The sequence below is a fragment of the Fomitopsis serialis genome, assembly GCF_022376445.1.
Source record: "Fomitopsis serialis strain Sig1Antser10 chromosome Unknown B0H18scaffold_4, whole genome shotgun sequence".
NCBI classification, from domain to species: domain Eukaryota; kingdom Fungi; phylum Basidiomycota; class Agaricomycetes; order Polyporales; family Fomitopsidaceae; genus Fomitopsis; species Fomitopsis serialis.
The window spans coordinates 1044173-1066418 of NW_025954964.1; the positions used below are offsets into that span (position 1 = coordinate 1044173).

Consider the following 22246-nt stretch of genomic DNA (forward strand, 5'->3'; position numbering starts at 1 on the left):
TCTCTCCCGTTCCCTGGGACCATACTTGCCGTTCCGCAGGACGAGGGCGCGTGCGTCAGGGGTTTGTTCCCGTTTTCATCGCGTCGCACCGCGTTCTTCGAGAACACCTCCTTGGGTCCAGTCGGCACAAGAGCAGTCGAGGTGTTGGCCGGCGGTTTTGCGGGCGTCTTGGACTTAGACGGGGGCATCTTCGCGCACACGAGCGCAGCGAGGACGTTTCGCTAAGTCGCTGCAGGACAGAAGGGCGAGCACCCAGGTGGTGGTTCTATGAGGACGGGAAAGGAAAGCCAGGGACAATATGGGAAGATCGCGATCACGTGGGTGCAGTATCTAGATCTGGAGATTGCGCAGTCTGCACCCGGTTTGCACGGCGAGTTGGCGACCCTCAGGCTTGCTTGCTGTGTAGCGCGTACTTGGGCAGAACGATGCGACGCTCCTCCCTTCGTCAATTCATTGCACCGAATGCGTCAAGTTTTGTCTACTGCCGCTGCATCCAGGCGGTGAGTGAGGCGTAGTGAACCAAGTCCTCAGCTTTGCCATCATATAACCCGTATGACATGAACGCCAGTGTGGCGATGCCGGGGCGGTGTTCCTATATAAGGTCGGAGACCGGTCCTGCGCTCCTCCTGGTCGCCCTCTCGGCCAGTGACGACTAGACTTTCATTTTCTCCTTCTCAGGGCCGAGCCCTCTTTTTCTTCGGTTTACTCCTTCGGTCGGTCTTGATGGCTGCTTTTAACGTTTCGCGTAAGTCTGTCCGCCAGGAGTCGACATGCCCGAGCACAGCTGACCTTGAGCAGTTGACGATTCTTCGCCCCTTATAACTTATTTGCCTGCTACTGCGTGGACGGACACACCTGCTAATGACACGACCGCTTCGCTCTACTCCGACTCTCGCTGCATACCACTTCCACCAAGGGCGCCTCTGCTTCTTCGCGTTCAACGGCACCGGTGTCTGGCTCTACGGTGGTCTCAGGTCGAACTATGGTTCCTATCAGGTCTCCATAGATGGAATGCAGTGGCAGAGGGAAGCGCGAAGTCAACACAAACACAGTTGAAGCATGTCTTGTGCGGGATTTCGGGTCTGCAGATGGGAAAGCACATGGTCACTCTGACGAACGAGGGGGGAGGGCCGTCGACATTGACAGCGTTGTCTTTCAAACGGTGGCTGGTACCGCTCGGTGCGTCTTCTCGAGTTTCATGTCGGCAGCTCGGACAGATGCACAGCCGTTGTGGCTAGCCATCACATCAGTGCGAATGGTTCTGCATCCTTGCTGTTTCATAGACGCACCGGGGCAGCTGCAAAGCGTTGTTGGATGGGTAGGCATAATAAGCAGCTCTGACGATACTGTGGATCACAGGCTTCCGAGTAGATTCTGATCGTCCTCTAGAGGCTCCGTTACAACCACCAAGATCGACGACGCCAGTTCTAATGTCAAGTACGGGCCCAAGTCCACCGATTGGAGCCTGACGAATGGAACCAGCTACTACGACAAGACCTTGCAGTGAGTCCACTGCTTCTGCTAGCCGGTTCCGTGATCAAACTCGCATTCAGCTATTCCACCACGAATGGAGCGTACGCATCGCTGTCGTTCACCGGAAACGCTGTGGCTATCTATGGCACTGTCGACCCGCAGCATGCCAATTATACTGTCACTTTGGACGGTGCGAAGTCGCAGCAATTCAAGGCCAGCAACGCTCGTATATTCCACACTCAGGTTCGTGGTCATCCGTAGCGTCCGTTCCTCTGCTGACCATGTTTCCTTGGCAGACACTCTTGGTAGGCTCGCCGGTGACTTTTCGATGACATCTCTCTGACTATGATGCAGTACTTCGCCCAGGGGCTCGAGTCGAAGCAACACACCATCACGCTGACTGGGAGCGTAGGGACCAACGCCGACCAGTACTTCGACCTTGACTCCTTCGCTGTGTACAGCGCCACCCCAAACGCCACCTCCACCACTAGCTCTAGTGGTGCCCCTTCCTCCACGGCTACCATGAACTCTACGAACAACAGCGCTTCAAACAATGGGTATGAATTCTTGTCCTGATTGAGAGCGCGAGATCTGATCGGCATTACAGGACGGTTAGCGCGAATACGTCGAACGGCTCCTCCCTGTCTCAAGGCTCTCTCATTGGCATCATCGTTGGCACCATTGCCGCTCTCCTGCTCCTGCTCCTTGCTCTGTTCTTCTATCTGCGTCGCGACGTGCCCGCGCAAGGGGCGGCCCGCGCTCTGCCAAGCCCAGCACCCCGTCCCCTGGCATCCCGATCCAGAACCCCCGGACCTCGAAGCAGCATACGACTATGCCCTCCGTGAGAAGGAGCTCTCCCCAGAGGACTTGCGACCATCCATTGACATGCTTGGTCGGCCAACGGAGGACTACTACGGGCCGAAGACCGTCACGGCGAAACTGGTAGCGTTCCCTCTCCGGCTGGCGTCGCACGACTCGGATAGGACGCTGCGCGACGAGAAGCAGCCGCCATCGCGGAAGGCGAGCAGGCCCGACGAGGTGCCGATGCTGGTCGTGCACAACCCTCCGCCCGAGAGCGGTCACGCACGCATTCCGTCGGACACGTCGACAGTCGTTAATGACGAGGTGGACGCGGGACTTTCCGAGATCATCCTCAGTCCGTCGAAATCACAACGGAGGCCGCCGGCGTCGCCAAGGGTAAGTGAACTTACTGCAATGTCAACGCGAGGCGATACTGACTGCGACTGGCGCTGTCTTATCTAGAGTGCTCGTCCAAGACCCAACCGGGAGGAGCTAAGGGCGACCCAGTACAGTGCTCTCTCATACTACTATCACGATTCGTAACATGGCAACTGTCCATTTGCTGTGCGCGTTTTGTTGTTGCTATCTGTCCAACTCTAAACTGTCTTTGTGCGGCTCCTTAGGCTCTTGACATACCCACCATTAGTGGGACGGGATGCTCTCTGAGAGGCATGCTCTGTTGTTCGTCGTCCAGCGCTCCTGATGGACGTAGTTGACTGCAGCACCACACGGTGTATGGGCTTTCCCAGTGGTCGCGGACAAGTACATGCCACAGACAGCGGTGGACAGTGCCTTGCGCCTTGCTCCCAGTGCCTATTTTTGTGCTGACATGCTCTCCAGTTAGCATCCACATGGATCGAGGGCGTTCCCTGAGGCCGTGACTGCGCACATCAACATACAAGGAGTTCGCCGGCGACTCGAGACCAGGCTCGAGGCTGAGGAAGTCGCTACACGATAAGTATAATGACGCGGTCAAGGACAATCGTTGCCATTTGCCAAGTTATGGTCTTGCAAGCTGTGGTAAAATGTATACTAGTATCACTGTCTTGTTACTGTCGTCAACAGTAGACTGTTGGCGTAATTGACAGCCTGGCACAGATTGTATTGATTGAGCCAGATTGGGCCTTGATTGAACTATTATTGGCGTGGAAGATGCCGGTCCGAGGGCGTGCTGTCGCCAAGCGACGGTAACAGCGTCACAGGCGCGCGTGTCACGATCTATAATGCGGCGAGCGACGCGCGCTAAGCCCACAGCTTTGTACAATTCCCTTCCTCCCCCTTCATCACCTTCTTCTCGTTGGTCGAGCTGAGCTCGCTGGAACCGTCGGTTCTTGCCTTGTCTTTCCGCTCACCCGAAGCAAGCCTTCCTTCTGCTCTTTGTTGAGACAGCCTTTTCCTACGCGGCAGGACAGTGCTCTCCGTCCTCTGGTTCCCGCTCTTCCAAGTCCTCCATTTCCAACTCAATCGCAATGGGCAACCTCATTTGGCACGAGTGGGCGCGTTACGTGTCCATCACCGCAAGTGTTTGTGAGTCGTCCCGCTCGGAACGCGCCCTATGAAGCTTCAACGGTCCCTTGTACAGACTCCATATGGGCGGCCTTTTATGGCATCTTCTACCGCAAGTTCTTCTGGGACTTTATAGGTGGAACATTGCGCGCACCTGGAGGTCTCCAGTAAGTCCCCTCCTACTTGCATTTGCAATCAGTTGGCCGACGCCTTTCACCAGACCATCCCCCGGAATCGCCATCTTCATCGACATCATTGTCAAGGCTCCCGTCATTCAGCTGGTCGCCCTGTTCATGGGAATGGGGATGGTTGCCCTGGAATTCCCGGCTCCGTTCCTGAAAGGGTCCTCGCTACAGCGGAACCTGACAATCAAGGTCGTGATGCTCATCATGCAGGCCGCCAATGCCATAATGTTCTATCAGGTACGTCTGAGAATAGTCAGTTGCATATGTATCACACACTAACCCGTATACCCACTTAGGGCACAAACGGAGCAATATATTCCTTGGTAGCCGCGATAGGCTACACACGAGCTATCATGCTTGGGGAAGTAATGGAAGAAGCGAAGAATAACAGAGGAAGAGGCGGAAAGGCCTAGCACGATGCTTCTCGGACGACAGACATCCCGTCAGGCAGGCTGGTTTTCACTTGCTTCAGATCACATTCTTTTTTCAAACCCCTCTCTTGTCGTTCCTTTTCGGTCTGTACACCCGACATGCACAGCTGGTCCCGGTTCTTTGGCTGGATTTTTGTCACCCTTCCTCTGAGCTCGGTTCACGACGAGCGGTTCTTGCCGCCGTCATTCACTTTGACAGACTTTGCTTCTTTGCCCGCACTGCTGTATCCGCTACCCACGCTTGTACTCTAGTTGTAGAATGTCGACCTCCTGGTTGAGCATGAGCATCATGTGCAGGCAATGGGAGCAGCTGCGTTGCTCGTGAATGTGGGAACATCATCGTGAAAGTTCCGTCACTGTACCTCTGATCGCCTTGAACGGCGCACTGGCTCCAAGCCTCGGTCCTGCGATGCCGCTGATCAACGGCTCGACCTGGGTCTGCGTTGCGGATGCTTTCTTCACTACGTATTTGTCCCTCACCCAGAACGCGATTCATTTCACAAGCCTCGAGCAATCGATCTCTTCGGCATTTCTGTTGGCTGTTCGTCCAGTGACCGGCGCTGGATTGGACACACCGCTCTATACACAGAGTCTAGGGTTTAAGCGCGACCAACAGCGGCGAAAGTCGCGAGACTGTGCTCGTTCTCAACGTGCCTCAGCTATGTCGATGACACCCGCAGAGATCATCGCGAAGATTCCGGAGAGTTTTGACAAAGCCCAAGAGGCGGGCGACTTGCTGTTCTTTCCATCCACGATTCACAAGCACAGTGAGTTCGACGTCGACGTACGATACTACTGCCCTGTTGTCTTCTTCCACTGACCTATGTTTGTCGTGCATGCACCATAGTTTGAGATCAGGCTATGTCCTGCTCTGCAGCAGAAGCCCAACCTGCCGACGCCTCACTTCAATAGCGCGCCTCAACTCTCCTCAGGGAAACCTGATCCTTTCGCACCTCCGTACATACTAAATCTATGTCTGGGAGAGATCAAGGACGAAGAAGAGGGTACGGAGTATGTCATCTTGGTTCGTACGGCACACTACGGAGGTGGCGAGGAGGGTTGATGACGTGTTGGCAGTTCAACAAGTACTCGGTAGTCCGGCACCATATACTGTTGATCACGAAAGGTGTGTTGCGTCCTAGCAAGATAGATCCCGGCGTGGTTAATCCTATGAGTTGACGCTTTCGTACAGAATACCAGTCGCAGACTTCGCCTCTGCTCCCGCCTGATCTTGTGCAAACCTATCTGCTACTGCTGGCCGCCCAGAGAACCGGCCGACGGTACTTCGCCTTCTACAATTGTGAGGGCGGTCTATCTTCATGTACACCAGCTGATCATGCTGACTCTTGATAGGTGGGGAGCTGAGCGGCGCAAGTCAGCCACACAAGCATCTCCAACTGATTCCTGTGGACGATGATGGTCCTCCGATAGAGAGACTGGCGCGGAAAACGAAGATAGACTACCCAGGCGAGCCATATCCCTTTCCGAGATGTGCCTTGTATTGAGGCACGTACTTACGTTCCTGCAGACCGGGCCTTCGCTCTGAGCTCACTGCCGTACGCGAACCACGTCCGAAGACTGCCTACGAGCCTATCCTCGACGTCATATGACGACCTTGACCGAGAGCTCTCAAATGCCTTCCTCTCCTTGTTGGATTTGGTCGTGTCAACAGTGCGGCACGATCCAGACTACCCGTCGGGAACGCCTTCCTACAACGTCATACTCACACTGGAGCACATGCACCTCATCCCGAGGAAGAAGGAGAACCACATCTTGGAGGAGACAGGCGAACAGCTGAGCGTAAACTCACTCGGGTATGCTGGACTGTTGCTCGTCAAGAGCGAGCGGGAATTGGAGGTGGTGAAGCGCGAGAGCATCGGTCGGATATTGAGGGACGTCGGCTTGCAGAGCGTGCATGACCTTCTAGTGGACGAACATTCTCGTGACATAGTTGGAGAAGGATTGTCGGTACAGTAGTATAGCATAGCAATCTCAAGGTGGGTTTTCTTCGAGTCCCTCGTTCCATGTCGCTGACGGAACCTGTAGTAACTTTCATGATGAATTAGGTTCCCCCCCATAGAGATCCGAACGATAGCATCTGGTATGGCAGTGCAGCGATGTGGATACGACTCCTTAACTTGTCTGTGTCTCCACTTCTCCGGATGCGGAGGCTGCTACTGGAACTCCACCACGCAAGAGCCTGGAAAGGTGCTAGTATGCTAGTGGCCATTCCTCTGTGAAGACTTCTATCTAACAGGGCTTTCGCAGGATCGTCGCTCAGTGCCCCCCGAGCTAATCATACGTGATCCAAGGCAGTTGCGTAGCATCTAAGGGAGCTCTACGGCTCCAATCGCTCTCACGATACAGTCCAGTCCTCCATTGCAGTAAGGGGGCGTGGCTAGTGGAGTCGTCATGAATGAGCTCAGAGCCAATAAAGGAACCTAAGTGTCTTCCTCTGAGAAGGATTCCCCATACATCGTCCCTATTTGACCCCACTGATAGTGTTAGCGCGTTGCCTCCACGCGCTACACTAGGGGCCCACTAGGTCCGTTTAAATATATAGTTGTCCATGGAAGTTCCTTGGCTCAGCCAAGCAAGGGGTTGAGTCTGAGCCCTAGTCTCCTAACTTCGCAATACACATAAGCTTCGTACATGTGTGATGTGAAGTGGTCAGAGTTCTGGGGCTGTATCAAGTTGGGAAAGTCTCTCGGGATTGAGTATGACCCCGCTCGAACAGGCTCGAACCTGGTTCGGCACAGAGGCATCCATTGACAGCACCATGGACCAATACCGCCAACGGGCGTCTATCTTTCCATTTACGTAAGCGCCGAAGAGGAACAGACTCAAGTCCGAGTCGGTGCGCCGGAGCGACTGCGCTAGTTCTCCTCTCCCCGCCATCATGTCCTCGTCGTCCACGACCGCGTGCTCGCGGTCCTCCTCGCCTTCGCCGGCGACACCAGAATCAATAGACGTCCCTGAACAAGCTTACAGCTCCGAGGACCTCTCTGCTTGGTGTCATTCGCTCGTGACGTCCGGCTACGTGAAAGGGGACGCGCAGAGACCAGTCGATGAAGGTCATGCGAATGCCGGCCACATGCTGAGGCTGGAGGATCTGCTGCAGGATGGCCTCTATCAAGAGTATGTTCTCTCCATCTATTGCACACCCTGGCGACGTTATACCCATTCTTTTCATCGTAGGGCGAAACCAGTCGCGTCTGACCAGACCTTCTCACTTGATCCTCTTGCTCTATCAAAGCTCGCACTCCCTCAGGATTATCAACACTCCACTCCCTCAGCATTGTCTCAGGTTGCGGGCCCTGTAAAGCCCGTACCTCCACCACCATCACAGCCCCGCCCGGACCACGCCTTGATGGCGCAACGTGTAGTTTATCCACCGAAAGAGGCATGCCAGAAGTGAGTTCACCTCCGCAATCATGAAGCGCGTTCCTGATACCTGTGGCCAGTTTGCCCATAATCATTCCTAACATTCCGGAGGGCGGGACGAAGTCTAGAGTTGAGACCCAAGTCCGTTTAACGGTTGACCTTGCACACGCAAGCGCATCGTCCGGCGAACCGCTCAAATATGATAGAGTGGGAACATGGAAGTGGGTTAGGCTGCCGAGGGGGACGTCAACCAAGAGAAGGACGCGAAAGGAGGGCAAAATAGGTGCGTATCAGCTATCGCGGTTGGGGGTTGGGGTTGACCTGGCGCCTGTACGTAGATGCCTCGCCAGAAGATACGCTATACCTCACAGCCGAGGTTACGTGCGCCACGGCTCCTCATACCCGCGTTACGTGTTGTACGAGTTGTCAAGCGAGAGAGGTGCGTCATCATGGTTCACAGCTGCTTGTGTACTCACTTCGCTCGTAGGCCAAACGAGTGGCCAGGAAGATTGCGGCTCGAGTGAGACCTTCCCGCTCTGATGCTGAATCGCAAGACGAAGCTCCTGTCATACCTGGGAGAGGTGTGCATGAAGATGCGTCAAACATCGTCCAATTCAACTGCCCAGAGGTCCTCGATTTCTCGAGTGGCTCCGTTATTCTTCCTCTGCGGATCACTTGCTATTGTCGACACCACCGAGAGAAGACAGGGTTCAATGTCCACCTCGCTATGCTTGATCGCTACGGCCGAGTTGTTGGTACAGGCATGACTAGGCCTATTATGATCACCGACGACCACAAGACGACGGGTGCGCAGAAGGCCGCGCAAAACAACGACACGGCTCTAGGGGAGTCCTCCGATATGGGAGGCTCTGTGAAGCGCAAGAAAACGACACCGTCTGAGCGAGTCAAGAAGCGCACAAAGCCCTACGACGTTGGGCAGAGTGCAGGGAGGACCGTGCGCAGAGGCAGTAGTGCCAGCGCAGATTCGCCCTTGTATGCAGCGTCGCCCGCGGCAACGCGCTCATCGTCTCCACTACAGAACTACGCGCATAGTCCGCTCTCTGCGTTCTCGCCGGTCGAGTCGCATGGCCCTCTGCAGTCTGTGTTCGACTTCAATCCTCCTACTCTGGAAGGCGCTCCTACATCCATGGATTCAGATGTCCCGATGGCACAAGATGTGCGCCCGGGGGCTGTCGCTACCATGCATCAGCTCGCCAGCTCGTTCCTGCCTCCTCCGCCTTCTGATTCCCAAATCACTGTGGATCCCACCCAACCCTCACCATGCCCCCACAGCCTGCTCCGTTCTTCATGTTCGCTCAAGACCCTCCGCCGCCCATGTCGAGCCTTCCTGTACCCAAGGTTCACCGGTTGATACCCGCCTCCGGGCCTACATTCGGTGGCATTGAAGTGACCGTGCTCGGTGCTAACTTCCACCCCTCGATGCAATTGAATCTGCTGTTCGGCGGTGCTCCGTCGACCTCTACGCAGCGGTGGAGCGATAATACGCTTGTGTGCTTGCTTCCCCCTAGAGCGGACCCGGGTATCGTTACGGTCTGGTTTGAGGGTGTGGACAAAGGCGACGATAGCATCCCTCCGTGCTTGTTCACTTACACAGACGAGACGGATAGAGCCTTGTGCGTTTTCCCACGTGTGCCATTCGCTTTGGATATGCTAATGGCGTCTTGCATCCAGAATGGAACTTGCGCTCCAGGTCGTCGGCCTGAAGATGACAGGCAAGATCGAGGATGCCAGAAATGTAGCGATGCGCATAGTTGGCAATACCAATACAGAAGGCGCGGACGGTGCCGCAGCTCCCATCGACAACGCCATGCAACTGGCTTCTGGCCTGGACATGACGCCCAACTTCCGGAGCCTCCTGCTCAGCCGCGCTGGGAACGACGGCAATTTCGAACGAGTGCTCTTGGACTTCCTCTCCATTTTGGATTACTCCGTCGACAAAGTCGCGTCCTCCCGTTCAACGGCCATATCCCACTCTACACCGAGTGGGCAGACCCTCCTCCACTTGGCGACTATGGCGAAGTTCCCGGCCCTGGTCAAGTTCTTGGTGTCCCATGGTATCGATGTCGATGCTCGTGACAAGAACGGTTGTACCGCGTTGCATTACGCCGGTATCGTCCGGTCCGCTGAATGTGCGCGGGCGCTACTCGGTGCTGGTGCAGATATGGAAGTCGTCGACGCCCTGGGCAAGACCCCCGCCGAGGTTGCTCCCATTGGGTTTTTCGACTTCGCGTTATCTGATGGCGACACGAGCCACCTTGCTGACAATGACGAGGAAGAGGCTGCTTGGGGAGACGGCGAAGAGGAATCCGACGAGGAAACGGAGATGAAGAGCAGAGCACGGCGCCGCGTTGGACGCAAGTCCGCGCTGCGAAGGCGCCGATCATCCCATGCGCTTCCTGAACAAGACCCGAACGCCACGGCTCATGCCGGGCCTCGTGCAAGCGAGTTGAAGAAGGCCACAGAGGCAGGCATGCCGGACGAGAAGCAGGTGGCTTCCTTCATGGAGACGCTGCTGCAGCGTGCGTTCGCTCAGTGGCAGCACCCTCAAGGCATGATCCCGAACATGCCTGCTGCACTACACAACCTCCCCATGCCTCACTTGCCGAACCTTCCTGGTATTCCGGCATGGAACGCGCTCCAGCAGGTTCCGGCCGTCTTCCCCGTCTTCATACCCATCCCCGCATTGGCTAACCTGTGGGGTGAGAGACGCACGGACAACGAACAGCAGCCGGCGCAAGACGCCAGCGACAAGCGGCGGCCGGTACACGAGGAGAATGGTGCTGTCGAGACCGCAGCGCATCTTCTGCCCTCGCAGGACTGGCGCAGTTTCTGGGAGAAGATGATGGCTCAAGCTGGCATGACTCTCAGACCGAACGACGAGTCCGTCGATGCTCCTCCGGCATATTCGCCTCGGGCTGTCAATGAGGAAACTCCGACCCAAATAACCAACCAGGAGCCCATAGGGTCGTCTTCTTCGGTCAAGCGCAGCGCAGCCCTGGCCAAAGCGTCTTCTCGACATGTGGAGCATCCGACGGCCGCAATACCAGAGCAGGAATTGGATGCGTACGTCTACAGGCCTGCGCATAAGCCTTCGAGAAAGCAAAAGAAGAAGCGTGAGTTCGTCCCTGTCACTTCAGACTGTTTTCGCTGATCTGCAGCCCTAGATGACCGGATGCTCATTCTATTTTGGATACCAATCTTGATGAGTACGTTATCACCCTCCTTCCTCGTTCACCATGTGTTGACGATTCGATTTAGTCGGGGTGATGTGGGCTTTCTTCCAGTTTATATGCATGGCGTTCCAAGCAACAAGAACCGTACTAGTGTTCAAAGCGGGTATAAAGGTGTAGAAAGGATACGACATGCTGGGTCAGACTCGGCTAGATGCTCTGGTATGTTTGTTTTGGATATAACTGTGCTGTTACACATGTTCTCTGCTATCTGGCTGCGCTGAATGCTCGCGCGCCGCTGTATGTAATGTAGATGCGTTCGGACTTTAATCAAGCAGGCCATGGTCTTTCACCGGTTCTTCGAAGTGCATGTGTCGTTGTGACGGTCACGACTCATGCACTCATGACCCTTAACGGTCGTATATATGTCTACCACTTGAAGCTTGAACTTCCCCACCCCAGTCGACAGTTGCTCTTGAACTACACCCTCTACCATGTCTGACGCCTTAGACTTCAGCGAATACAATCAGAAGTGCTCCTACTGCCTCAAGGAAGTCGGTAAGGACAACCTCAGGTCGTGCCGCTGCAGGTTAGTTGATCTTCATGTACTTGTCATGGGGCATCGATCTGATGACATTGGCATTCCCTTCGCATCGCAGATATGCTCGGTACTGCTCGCGTCAATGCCAGACAAACGCCTGGCCCACACACAAGGCAGCCTGTTCGACTGACAAGTCCCTTAAGTACAAGCTCGACCAGCCAGGCAACAAAGAGAGCAAGAAGCTTCACGACCACTTCACCAAGTGGCTAAACTACTATCGCGACACGATATGTACGCGCGCAATATCTGCATTCAATCTGCCAAACAGCCCGACAAACAAGCTCGCTACACATTGGTGAGCATCCATACGATGTTGGGATGGTTGCATCTGATTGGGCCTTAAAATGATACGTCCTTCGTAGCATGTATCTGGTCGTTGAGCAACAACCCGAGGCGAAAGATATTCCATTCTATTTCAGGGTAAGGACATTCCACGATCAGACACCCGTTGCCCGCCTTTGACTGTTTGTTGCACTTGCACAGATGGTCAGCGGTCAGGTGATCTCTCGCCGGAAGATGATCGACACTTTCAACAACTTGAAGAAGGGCATGACGGAGGAGGAGGTCGATTCCTGGGCACGCGACAATCGCGGCGAACACACCTTGCACGTCGTCATCCAGTTCGAGGACATGATCCGCTTCCTCTGGTTCTCCCTCCGGGACCTCTCGTCCTACAGGGTCATCGACTCGGCCAAAGCGAACAGGCGAGCGGGCATGTGGGCGAATGCCTTGGCCAGTGCGATCGACGATGGTCGGGCGGGTCCCGACCGGGACGACTAGTTATTCTACCATTGCTCGTATCCAAAGTCAATTTTGATCTCCTGGGACGTTCGGGTATTTGAATCGCACTTCGTTACCTCTGTAGTTCTTTGCTTGATCCACTGAGAGGGTAGTATCATCTTGTACGATATCTTGCTGTGAACGTTGTTCAACACGTGCCCAACCTCTTCGTTTGCCATATCACACTGGTCGCAAGTTGTAACAACACATCGCGCAGTCTATTGTACGATATAGGAAAGGAGGAAACGCGTCTGGATTCCACATTCGCGATCGAGTTTCCTCGAGCTCAGTCTGTTTTGGATACCATTGTTGATGAGTACGTTACTACTCTCCTTCGCTCGCTATGCGTTGACGATTCGATTTAGTCAGGATGTTATGGGCTTTCTTCCATTTGATATGCATGGCGTTTCAAGCTACCAAACTCGTACTAGTGTTCAAAGCGGGTATGAGGGTGTAAGTAGAAGGATACGATATGCTGGTCAGTTGAATCGTGACTCAGAGTCTCAGTTAGATGCTATGGTATGTTTGTTGGGTATCACTGTGCCGTTACACACATGTTCTCTGCTATTCCGGCTGCGCGGAATGCTCGCATCCCACTGTATGTAATGCAGATGCGTTCGGACTTTAAGCAGGCTGTGGTCCCGCGCCTTGACCGATTCCTGTACGCGGGCGCTCATGAGAGGCGCGTGTATGCGACGCGTGTTGACCTACCCTAAAGTACACGCGTCGTGCGTTGTGACGGTCGACCACAGTGGTCGCATATATGCCTACCTCTTGACTGCCCCCAGTCGACGGTCGCTCTTGTACTGCACCCTCTACCATGTCTGACGTCTTTAGCGACTATACTCAGAAATGTTCCTACTGCCTCAAGAAAGTCGGTAAGGCCAATCTCAAGTCGTGCAGTCGCTGCCGGTCAGTCCGATCCTCATGCATCATGGGACGCCGACCCGATGGTCATTGTCATTCCCTTCGCATCGCAGGTTTGTTAAGTACTGCTCGCGTCAATGCCAAAAAAGCGCCTGGCCCACACACAAGGCAGCCTGTTCGACTGGCGAGTCCCTTAAGCACAAGCTCGACCAGCCAGGCAACAGAGAGAGCAAGAAGCTTAACGACGACTTCACGAAGTGGCTTAATTACTACCGCAACCTGATTTGTACGGTCGCCAAGTCTGCATTCAATCTGGCGAACAGCCCGCCAAACAAACTCGCTACACATTGGTGAGCATCCGTACGATGTTGAGGCAACAGTCGCATCTGAACGGGCCTAAATATGATACATCCTCTGTAGCATGTATCTGGTCGTTGAGCGACAACCCGACGCGGGAGCTATTCCATTTTATTTCAGGGTAAGCACCTTTCACGATCGGACATCCGTTGCCCGCCTTTGACCGTCGGCTGCACTTGCGTAGATGGTCAGCGGTCAGATCATATCTCGCCAGGAGATGGTTGATACTTTCAATACGATGGACTTGACAGAGGAACAGGTTGATTCTGGGCACGCGACAATCGCGGCGATCACACAGTGCACATTGTCATCCAGTTCGAGGACATGCTCCGCTTCCTCTGGTTTTCCCTCGGGGACCTCACTCGCTATCAGCGCATCGATTCGGCCAAAGCGAATGGGCTAGCGAGCGAGTGGACGAATGTCTTGGTCGGTGCGGTCGACAATGGTTGGGCGGGTCCCGACCGGGACGACTAGTCGTCCTACTGTTGCTCATATTCGAAGTCAGTCTCCATGGACGGTTGGATATTCGAATCGCACTTCGCTACATCCGTACTTCTTTGTTCAACAGCTAACCTCTTGGATTCTCATATTATAACGCTATGTAGCTTGTAATAACACGTCGTGCATTCTATTGTACAACATAGGAAAAAATTCCTGGAAACACGTCCGAACTTCCACTCGCGATGGAGTTTCTTCGACTGCGAGCGGGAAGTCCGCGTACGGCGTCAGTGGATGCCAGGCGGCATCGGTGAGCATTCGACACTGTTTGTCAATCCCTCAGTCCCACGCATCGGCTGTTCAGGTCCTTCGCCAGTCCTTTGTCACCAAGACACTACGGCGCACGCATCTGTGGCATGTTAGCGTCGCTCGGAGCAGTGAAAGAGTTGAATTAAGGCGCATGTTGGTTTCACCCTCCGCATTTGAGCTTGGCCTTGCATGAGGGCTACTCATCCCGAGGACCAACGAAAAGGTCTGCGCCAGGACGGACGCACAAGCGTCCGCCCTCCCTCGGGACTTACCTTGTCGCACATGTGAGATACAGGCAGGGCTTGACGCTGATCTGGTGATGAGACGACATCTACATGTGGTATACAGCTGACCGTGTCGACACGTCTTGCGCCTATGCACATTTCGCGTGACTCGAGAAGTGACACCTCGAAAGAAAAATCAGCGACGAGAAACAAAGGCGAGTCACGCACATGTCTGTACATCGGGATTAAGCCGAAGACCAAATATCTGACAAGAAGAATAAGCCAGAAGGTGATCGAGAGGAGTGCTCACCAACGCAAAGATGCGGGTGAGTGACTTAACGAAGCTGGAACCTGCTGGAGCATGGTAGAACGTATTTAATATTCATCGAATGCCTAAGCTAGAGTGATTAGCCCCGGAGACGAATCATCACTGAGCTGACCGTAGTCGGAAAGGTTGAGTACGAAGAGGGACGACGCCCATCAGAGCTCACGTACGCCTAGGAAGAGGCCGTCAGCAAAGGCGAACAAACTATGAAACGTACGCCGCTCTATCAGCTTGAAGTGACGAAAGCGAGGCCTGTCGAGTCTAAGGGCAACCAATGTCAATGGAGATAAACATATACGTGAGCAAACGTAGCCACCAGTTTGGAGTCTTCACCCCGATCTCGACTTGACTGCTTGGTTCCAGCTACATACAATATATCTGTAGACATACCAGGTCAGCATCGGAGCAGGGTGAGCACGTACACGTATATCCCTGTCTGAAGTAGCCTATGTCAGTACGCACGCTTGTAAGTACGACAAGCCCACATACCATAGTCCGGTGCATCTGATGCGTGGCCGCGGCCAGGGATCTCCTTAATCTTGCCACCACACATGCTTCGCGGCTTGAACGTAGGCTAGAGCTTGCTGATCCTAGGAATAGTCACAGGAGAGCCTACGTCCAAAGCATGTCGCCGAAGACTTCACCAGCAAGGCCCACCAGAAACGGACAAAATGAAACAGTAGAACAAGATACTCAAATTACCCAGACGCATCAAGCAGAATAGACGAAACGAGAACCTAGATGGCGTATCACAGCAGCAGGGCCTAGAGCGAAAGTCGACGAGGAGTCAAGCATAGAACAGATACAACGCAACGAACCGCAAACGACAGAAGTTACACGCGACAAAGCACCCAATACACGCATATCCCAGAAGCAGTCGACCGAAGCATCGAACCCCGCAGCCAAGCCGACGTTGCCTGATAGCTAGAGCCAGCCAGGGACTTCCGGTCAAGCAGAGCATATCTTGCACGACTTGAAGGCAAGTTGAACACGAGACCGAATCGCGACGAGCATAGTGAGCGCAGCAATCAAAGAGACCCAGAGAGTACCACAAGATGCTGACTGTTGCCTCAAGACTGAAACCTAGTCAGCAGCCAGCACAGACAAAGATGCGAGAGCTAGAACCGGAGCGCGTCTTGACGTTCCTTGCGTTGACCTATCTTGACCTCGACCTTGACCTATCTTGACCTTGACCTTGACATTGATCGTCTTGACGGAGAACTTGCGTCTCGCCTCTTGCACGTTGACGATGACTTGACCCCAAAAGAGAAGAAACGAAAACAAGGACCAGAACACGAACGACCGACGGAGACACGACAGCGACACGACGAACACAACACAGCAAACAGCACAGGCGTCGAACACAGGAACAGACACGGGATGCACGTCACATAGAACGGAGGAAAAAACGCAGGCCCTCACTGAACTAGTCGCAGTACGGTGTCAGCGACGCGGCCACATTCGAGGACGAACTTACCTGTGGCGTCGGCTGTGACGTTCACTGGAAGGCCAACTTATTAGCGATACATCTTCGAAGGTAGATGGCAAGGAAGACTTACTCAAGTCAAGTGGATGGTGGTGGTCGAGAGGGCAGGGGGATGAGGGACGGTCTGCTACGCAGCCCGCCTCTTTATGCTGGTGGGGGACTCGGAGGCCAAGGCGGTCGCGGACTTCTGTGGCTGCCGCGTGTCAGGTGATCGCGAGTGGCAACCAATCAGCAACGCCGCCAGCTTCCCGATTTGGTATGGGCGTCTGCGCCACGGCCATAGGACCGTATCGGGCTCAACGAACAAAGCGCAGGCTGAGGACAATGGAAAGCGTTGTCAGCCGCACATGGTCCACACACGAGGATCAGAAACATACCAAATCTGGTACAAGAGAGCGGTGACCTCGCTGATAGGAAGGCTTCTGACAATACTGCGGACTCACTGCCTTCCTTCTGGAAGAGCTGAGGCTGACTCCGAGTAGGAGGGTGGCGGCGGAATACATTGAGGGGACACATTGAGGGGACACATTGCAAGGGGACAAGTCTGGTACCGTCTATTGTCGTAGAATATACATCAGTGCGTACAAGCGTACAGATCGTGAACATCTTCGTCGAACATTTCCCGCCGCCTCACCACGCTCGTCCAAGGTCGTCCGAACATTCATCGCATTCATCATTTCGTTATCGCAATCGTCTTGAGCTTCGTCAGTGGCGCCTCTGTTCCGCGAGCGGCGAGCGCAACATCTCCCACTAAGGGAACCAGCACTCCTCTACCTTCGGCCAGTGCGTATACACCACGCCCACCCGGCCCTCCACCGCTCTGAGCCGCGGCAGCCGATACATAATCGCATCGACCACATGATACCTCCTCCCGGAGTAGTCCGAGTTCCCCACATGGAACGTCGTGACGAGCCCGCCCGCCTCGCGCGCAAGCCGCGCGAGGTGCGCGTCGATCGCGTCCCAGTCGAGCACGCCCAGGTCGCCGCCCTTCACGAGCTCCATGCTGAAGTGGATCTGCGTCAGGTGGAGGGAGTGCAGGCGCGCGAGCGCGGCGGGCACCCATTCGTACGTCTTCAGCGGAACGGGGTCGGGGATGTAGAGCAGGCGCGGCTGCGAGCCGTCGATCTGGATGTGGGAGAGGTGCAGCGTGCGGAGGCGCGTGTTGCTGGAGAGGTCCACGGCTGGAGGGCTGATGTGTGAGTACGCACTTCCGGTGTATGTGGGATTGAGGACTGACCGTCTCTGAACGAGAACCAGCCGGGAAAGGCAAGCGAAAGGTGCTGGAGGGAGGGCCCACCGGCCCTGAACAGGCTGGGGACGTATTTCGCGTCTGAGCCTCCATCCCATACAAGCTCGAGGTTGCGCAGGGCCAGTCTGAACGGTCCCTTAACGAGCCAAGCCACCACTTGCGGCGGGGGGCTCTTTAGGGTGAGCTCGTCAAGCTCTACCTGGCGCAACGGCACAATAGCAGCCAGGTCCGGCGTGAAACTCGGTAATAACGACGATCGCCGCCAGCGCACGGCACACAGGGTGAGCCCGCGAAGCTCGGGGCACGCGCAGAGGACACGTAAGAGGTCCGTCCCGTCGAAGCGGACGTTCTCGATGCGGAGGTACTTGACGAGGCGGAAGTACGTGGGGAGCTTCTCCCGCGTACCCTCGTCCATCTCGAACATGCCCCCGCCGAAGTTGATCGTCAGGCTCTCGATCTCGTGCAGGCGGGGCAGGATCGCGGGGAGCGTCGCGCGCTCGAGGGCGGAGTCCAGCAACATGTGGAGCGAGCGCACGGAGAGCGCGACGTGCGGCGAGTCCTGGAGCAGTTGTGTGAAACGGCAGTACTCAGAGTAGCCGGGTGAGTGGGTGAGGCGAATGTTGTTGAAGACGAGGTGCCGGACGACAGGGAGGAAAGCGCGGCAGGTGAGGGCGCAGGTGGCGAGCGTGCGGTGGTCGTTCCAGAGGCAAGCGAGGACGGCCTCCCAGACATCGAGGGGAAGCTGTGGGACACCATGGTGGATGTCCGCAGGGAGAGGCGTGACTTTGGGCTGCAGAAACGTCAGGGTACGTTGGGGTTCCATGTCACTGTGGTGCTCACCATGCGCCAGCGGCCGCGCGGGCCATGTGCGACGCGGGCGACGATGCGTCTGAAGCTGCCGAGGACGCGAGAGAGGCGAGGGCGGCGCATAAATAAGACGTAAAAGGACGTTACGGACGTTAGCAGCGTTGGCACTTAATCCGGGATAGTCAGTTCCACTGCGCGAGGCATCCTGGGCAGGGCGAGCGCATCAGGCTATAAGACGCGACGTCAGTGCGCGAGCCGCCGTTACTCCGTGCTGTTGCGTGCCAACGGGAAAGGTGCTCGGACGCTCATGGGCGGCCGAGCAATGAGAGTGGCTGCGATCTGGGTGCTGTCGAGGGAGTGATGGTGGAGGGGGCCGGAGTGCAGAGCAGGGCGAGTAAGCATTCCTTGGTCTCAAGGACGCCTTCGATCCAGCCACCACCGTCACAGAGAACTCATAATGGCCTCGAGGACGGTCAGCGGAACGTAGAGAACATTGACACGGACTTTGTATGCGGACGGGGAGAGGCCTGTACATGTGTAAAATGAGAAGGTGTAGCGCTCGTACACATTCTCGGGTCTACCTGGTGTCGCACATCGCGATTTCCAATCGTTTGCGAGTTGTGCTGCTGCGTTCTGGTCCGAATAGATCGCCGGAGGAAGTCGAAGGGCCGGTAATCGCGTGAAGCATGCCCAGGAAGGCAGACCCTGGAGGCCGATACAGAAGACTCAAACTCAAGAGCTGCCTGTCTGTCCAATGCGGGAACAACGAAGGGCTTGCCACCTCACAGCGCTACTTTGCTGGAAAATCAGAGCGAGCACGAGCCAGCTTATGCAGCCCGACACGGTGTAACAGCGTTCACACGTCCTCGCTCTGCTCCCAGGAGCTCCTTCGCCGGACGACGATGCCAGTTCCAGATCTTGATCGCAGTGCAAAGCCTCAAGTCCTCATGCCATCCAAGCTCAAGTCCTCGAGTAACCAGACAAGAATAGTGGGATCCATCATCCCTTGGACATGACGCCGTCACAGCCACCGAGAGAGAAGCAGGAAGCTACGATCGTAGAGAGGATTTACTTAGAGAGGATGACAACGAGAGCGGGGCAGAGTCCGGGGTCCGCTCATGCGTAGGTTACACGGTCATGCAGGCGCGGGGAGCATCGATATCAGGATCAAGAGGGGGGCGAGATCTGAATCGGAGACGTCCTCCTCACGAAAGGGGGTGGGGGGTGGTGTACGGGGTCCGGTTTTCAGCCACCAGCGTGAAGTGCAGTCGCTTTCGTTGAATTTTGTCTCTAGCTACTACATTCTGCACATCTCACTCTAGAAAACATGCATGTGTACTGAGAAGTATGCTAAGTACACGTGTAGGGTCCGAAGTCGACATAAACAAGGAGATCCAGAGGAGGAATTGAATAGTACGAAATGCGCTAAGTCACACGTGAAGCATACGGTCATGTGAGCTACGCGTCGGGTAAGTACGTGTGTTACATGGCGCGTGTCTCACTTGCATCAGTGACGCAAATTGGGCCAAAATGATTTAAAAAGATTACCGGGGATCGAACTAGCAACCACGATACCTACGGCGTCACTGTGCCCACTCCGTCACTCTGGCATTACCACTTACTCAATATGCTTCCCTATGACAGTCAACGACGCCCCAGACATGACCTATGATTATGTGCCAACATGCACAGCGGGCGAAGGGTCAAATCATGGTTTGGCGAATACAATATGCTGTCACAGTGCCCAGAAGTTTTCTAGAAATCATTGAGGGATCCTCAGGGCACTTACAGCCTGCGGTCTCCAATGTCATATAACAGCACTTCGCTGGCGGCATTAGCAAAGGAGCTAGTCACCTGATATTGCCGAAGGAACTTCCTTTATAGGACTTGTACCTGGGCGCTCGTTATCGGGACCCCAACGGGAGCTCTGCCCCCGAAGACTGGGTACCCCCCCCCTACCCAGTCTTCGGGGTCTCTGGGATTTGGGAGGAGGACGTCTGGAATTTTGTTATCGCCCCCCTCTTGATCAGGATCCGGAGGCGGCGGCCCATGGCGTGGGGCGGTCGACGGCAGCTCGGTGACAATGCGGATACAAAGTTACTAGGAGACATATTGCGGCGATACAATGCTCCATTGATGGGGATAATACAGACCGTACGAGCAAGTGTGCATCGACGACATCTACTTACGAATAATCATAATCATACCAATAAAGTTACTACTACCCAGTCCCTGCTGCAACGAGTCCACATCATCCGCTCAAAACAGTGCTCATGCCCCGCTGCTCTTTCCTGTCAGACCGCACTTGCACTCCCGTAACAAAACTTGGGCGAGAGAACATCCAGTCACCTTCGCTTTAACGTGCGCTCTCCGCCTTGGTCACACGGTCCTGCTCGTTCACGCAACCCTCCTTATGATTATCGCCCTCGGACAGAGAGGTCTGTCTTATTTGAGGATTCTTGGAGAACCAAGCATCCTTCAACTCTTGCATTTTGTCGACCTCGGGATGCCAGGCAACGGTATTGAAGTCATGGTCATCGGAGTATTCGACTTCCTGACCTAAGAAGGAAGCCCGTGAGTGAAACAAGGTGAGTGTCGGTTTTGCTTGCTTGGCGAGATGCGTACGTAGCTGTGGGTACCTCGCATAGAATACATCCTGCAAGTTTGGGGCGGATAGCCAATCTTGCACTGGTGCCGCATCAGTTCACTCGACGCCTCACAATATATGGACGTTAAACATTGCATTACGCACCCGTCTCCTCCGGTGTGGAATCCTCGCTCAGAGTCCCAGATATACGCTTGTCTCGGCTGCGTCGGGGTTGTTTCCGTGTCGAATAATCTGCCAGTGCTGCTTGATATGCGGGGCTAGGAGACACGAGGTTTCTAGACACCGAGGTATCGACCAAGTTTATGACGTTGAAAGCAAAGCGGGCGTAGAGAAACTGAACAGCGACACGTTCGTGGATCTGTGCAGCAGTTCGATGGAACCATTCCGCATAGTCGTCCTCCACTTTGATGAAGTACGCAACGAAGTCAGACCCATCCGGGAAGAAGACGAAGGCATGTCGATCAAGGCAGAGCCGGATATCCGCGCGCAGACAGATACCATTGGCGACATCGTTAGGAGTCACGATTTCCGGGCGGATGTTGTGGACCTTCATCCTGTTGAAGGTGAACCAGACGGCTTGTTCCTTCGGCACTAAGTGTGCATTATCGCACGAGCTCGCTGCGATGAAGGCAGGTTAGTACGATGCTGCCTGCATTCAGAGGACAGCAATGACCTTGGCCGAATCCGCTGAGAATGCATGCACCGTCCATGTCTCTGACGCGATCAGACATGGCCGATTCACTGGCAAAGAACCGACTTAGATGCCTCCGGTCCTGACGGGCAGAGAGCCAGTGGGCGGGGAGCGTATCGGGAAAGCGCCAGGCAGCAAACTCGGAGACGACAGCATACTCGGGGTCGTGGTCGCCGAGGAGAAAGTAGTAGTAGACGTCGGCGGTGAGCGTGGGCTCGCTGTCCGGGACGTGGTCGCGGCCGTCCAAGGTGGTGGAGAGGAAGCCATCGCGGTTGTTGGCGATGATGCGGCAGGCATCGAGGGCGAGGCGGTGACTGCAGCCCCAGAGCTCAGGGGCGGGGGCGGGGTCGTAGGCGGGGAGCATGAGGAGGTCTTGCAAAGGTGTGTAGCCGGGATGCATGATGGTGACCATACGCGCGGATGAGGGCAGCGTGGCCGGTATTGTGTGGCGGGGTCGCCTGTGCATGGTGGCAAGACTGAGTACGAGGACGACGCGCTCGGTGATGTGGACGACGGCGACGGCGAGAGAAGGA

General features: G+C 55.3%; 8 protein-coding genes across 8 annotated transcripts; 6 read left to right on the forward strand and 2 right to left on the reverse strand.

Annotated features, from left to right (window-relative positions):
• The first annotated feature begins 256 nt into the window (after positions 1-256).
• B0H18DRAFT_976693 (uncharacterized protein) lies at positions 257-3087 on the forward strand. Its single transcript, XM_048044185.1, is given in 10 exon segments — positions 257-425; positions 436-745; positions 917-996; positions 1026-1162; positions 1390-1503; positions 1554-1716; positions 1828-2030; positions 2081-2199; positions 2276-2670; positions 2737-3087. 9 exon segments carry the CDS (start codon positions 724-726, stop codon positions 2815-2817), a joined length of 1314 nt encoding a protein of 437 aa, XP_047899284.1. The 5' UTR covers positions 257-425; positions 436-723; the 3' UTR covers positions 2818-3087.
• A 440-nt stretch (positions 3088-3527) lies between these two features.
• Positions 3528-4722, forward strand: B0H18DRAFT_976698 (uncharacterized protein). The gene is made up of 4 exons (XM_048044186.1): positions 3528-3801; positions 3857-3947; positions 4001-4202; positions 4262-4722. The coding sequence occupies exons 1-4, from the start codon at positions 3744-3746 to the stop codon at positions 4376-4378; spliced, it is 468 nt and encodes a 155-aa protein (XP_047899285.1). The 5' UTR covers positions 3528-3743; the 3' UTR covers positions 4379-4722.
• Positions 4723-5063: 341 nt separating this feature from the next.
• On the forward strand, positions 5064-6373 carry B0H18DRAFT_868664 (HIT-like protein; the record flags this gene model as incomplete). The annotated part of the gene is made up of 6 exons (XM_048039960.1): positions 5064-5180; positions 5244-5420; positions 5474-5522; positions 5589-5696; positions 5750-5887; positions 5925-6373. The coding sequence occupies 6 exons, from the start codon at positions 5064-5066 to the stop codon at positions 6371-6373; spliced, it is 1038 nt and encodes a 345-aa protein (XP_047899286.1).
• A 922-nt stretch (positions 6374-7295) lies between these two features.
• B0H18DRAFT_1114370 (uncharacterized protein) lies at positions 7296-11151 on the forward strand (the record flags this gene model as incomplete). The annotated part of the gene is made up of 9 exons (XM_048033104.1): positions 7296-7534; positions 7595-7810; positions 7861-8063; positions 8119-8219; positions 8268-9038; positions 9074-9414; positions 9473-10914; positions 10966-11007; positions 11060-11151. The coding sequence occupies 9 exons, from the start codon at positions 7296-7298 to the stop codon at positions 11149-11151; spliced, it is 3447 nt and encodes a 1148-aa protein (XP_047899287.1).
• A 314-nt stretch (positions 11152-11465) lies between these two features.
• B0H18DRAFT_1114371 (uncharacterized protein) lies at positions 11466-12352 on the forward strand (the record flags this gene model as incomplete). The annotated part of the gene is made up of 4 exons (XM_048033105.1): positions 11466-11560; positions 11631-11867; positions 11935-11992; positions 12056-12352. 4 exons carry the CDS (start codon positions 11466-11468, stop codon positions 12350-12352), a joined length of 687 nt encoding a protein of 228 aa, XP_047899288.1.
• Positions 12353-13097: 745 nt separating this feature from the next.
• On the forward strand, positions 13098-14076 carry B0H18DRAFT_419799 (uncharacterized protein). The gene is made up of 4 exons (XM_048038014.1): positions 13098-13264; positions 13333-13569; positions 13640-13697; positions 13761-14076. Exons 1-4 carry the CDS (start codon positions 13173-13175, stop codon positions 13977-13979), a joined length of 606 nt encoding a protein of 201 aa, XP_047899289.1. The 5' UTR covers positions 13098-13172; the 3' UTR covers positions 13980-14076.
• A 2810-nt stretch (positions 14077-16886) lies between these two features.
• Positions 16887-18533, reverse strand: B0H18DRAFT_419829 (uncharacterized protein). Its single transcript, XM_048038015.1, has 2 exons — positions 17596-18533; positions 16887-17539 (listed from the first exon to the last, which is right to left on the reverse strand). The coding sequence occupies exons 1-2, from the start codon at positions 18428-18430 to the stop codon at positions 17109-17111; spliced, it is 1266 nt and encodes a 421-aa protein (XP_047899290.1). The 5' UTR covers positions 18431-18533; the 3' UTR covers positions 16887-17108.
• Positions 18534-20511: 1978 nt separating this feature from the next.
• B0H18DRAFT_419849 (uncharacterized protein) lies at positions 20512-22223 on the reverse strand. The gene is made up of 3 exons (XM_048038016.1): positions 21696-22223; positions 21167-21640; positions 20512-21102 (listed from the first exon to the last, which is right to left on the reverse strand). Exons 1-3 carry the CDS (start codon positions 22177-22179, stop codon positions 20771-20773), a joined length of 1290 nt encoding a protein of 429 aa, XP_047899291.1. The 5' UTR covers positions 22180-22223; the 3' UTR covers positions 20512-20770.
• Between the last annotated feature and the right edge of the window lie 23 nt (positions 22224-22246).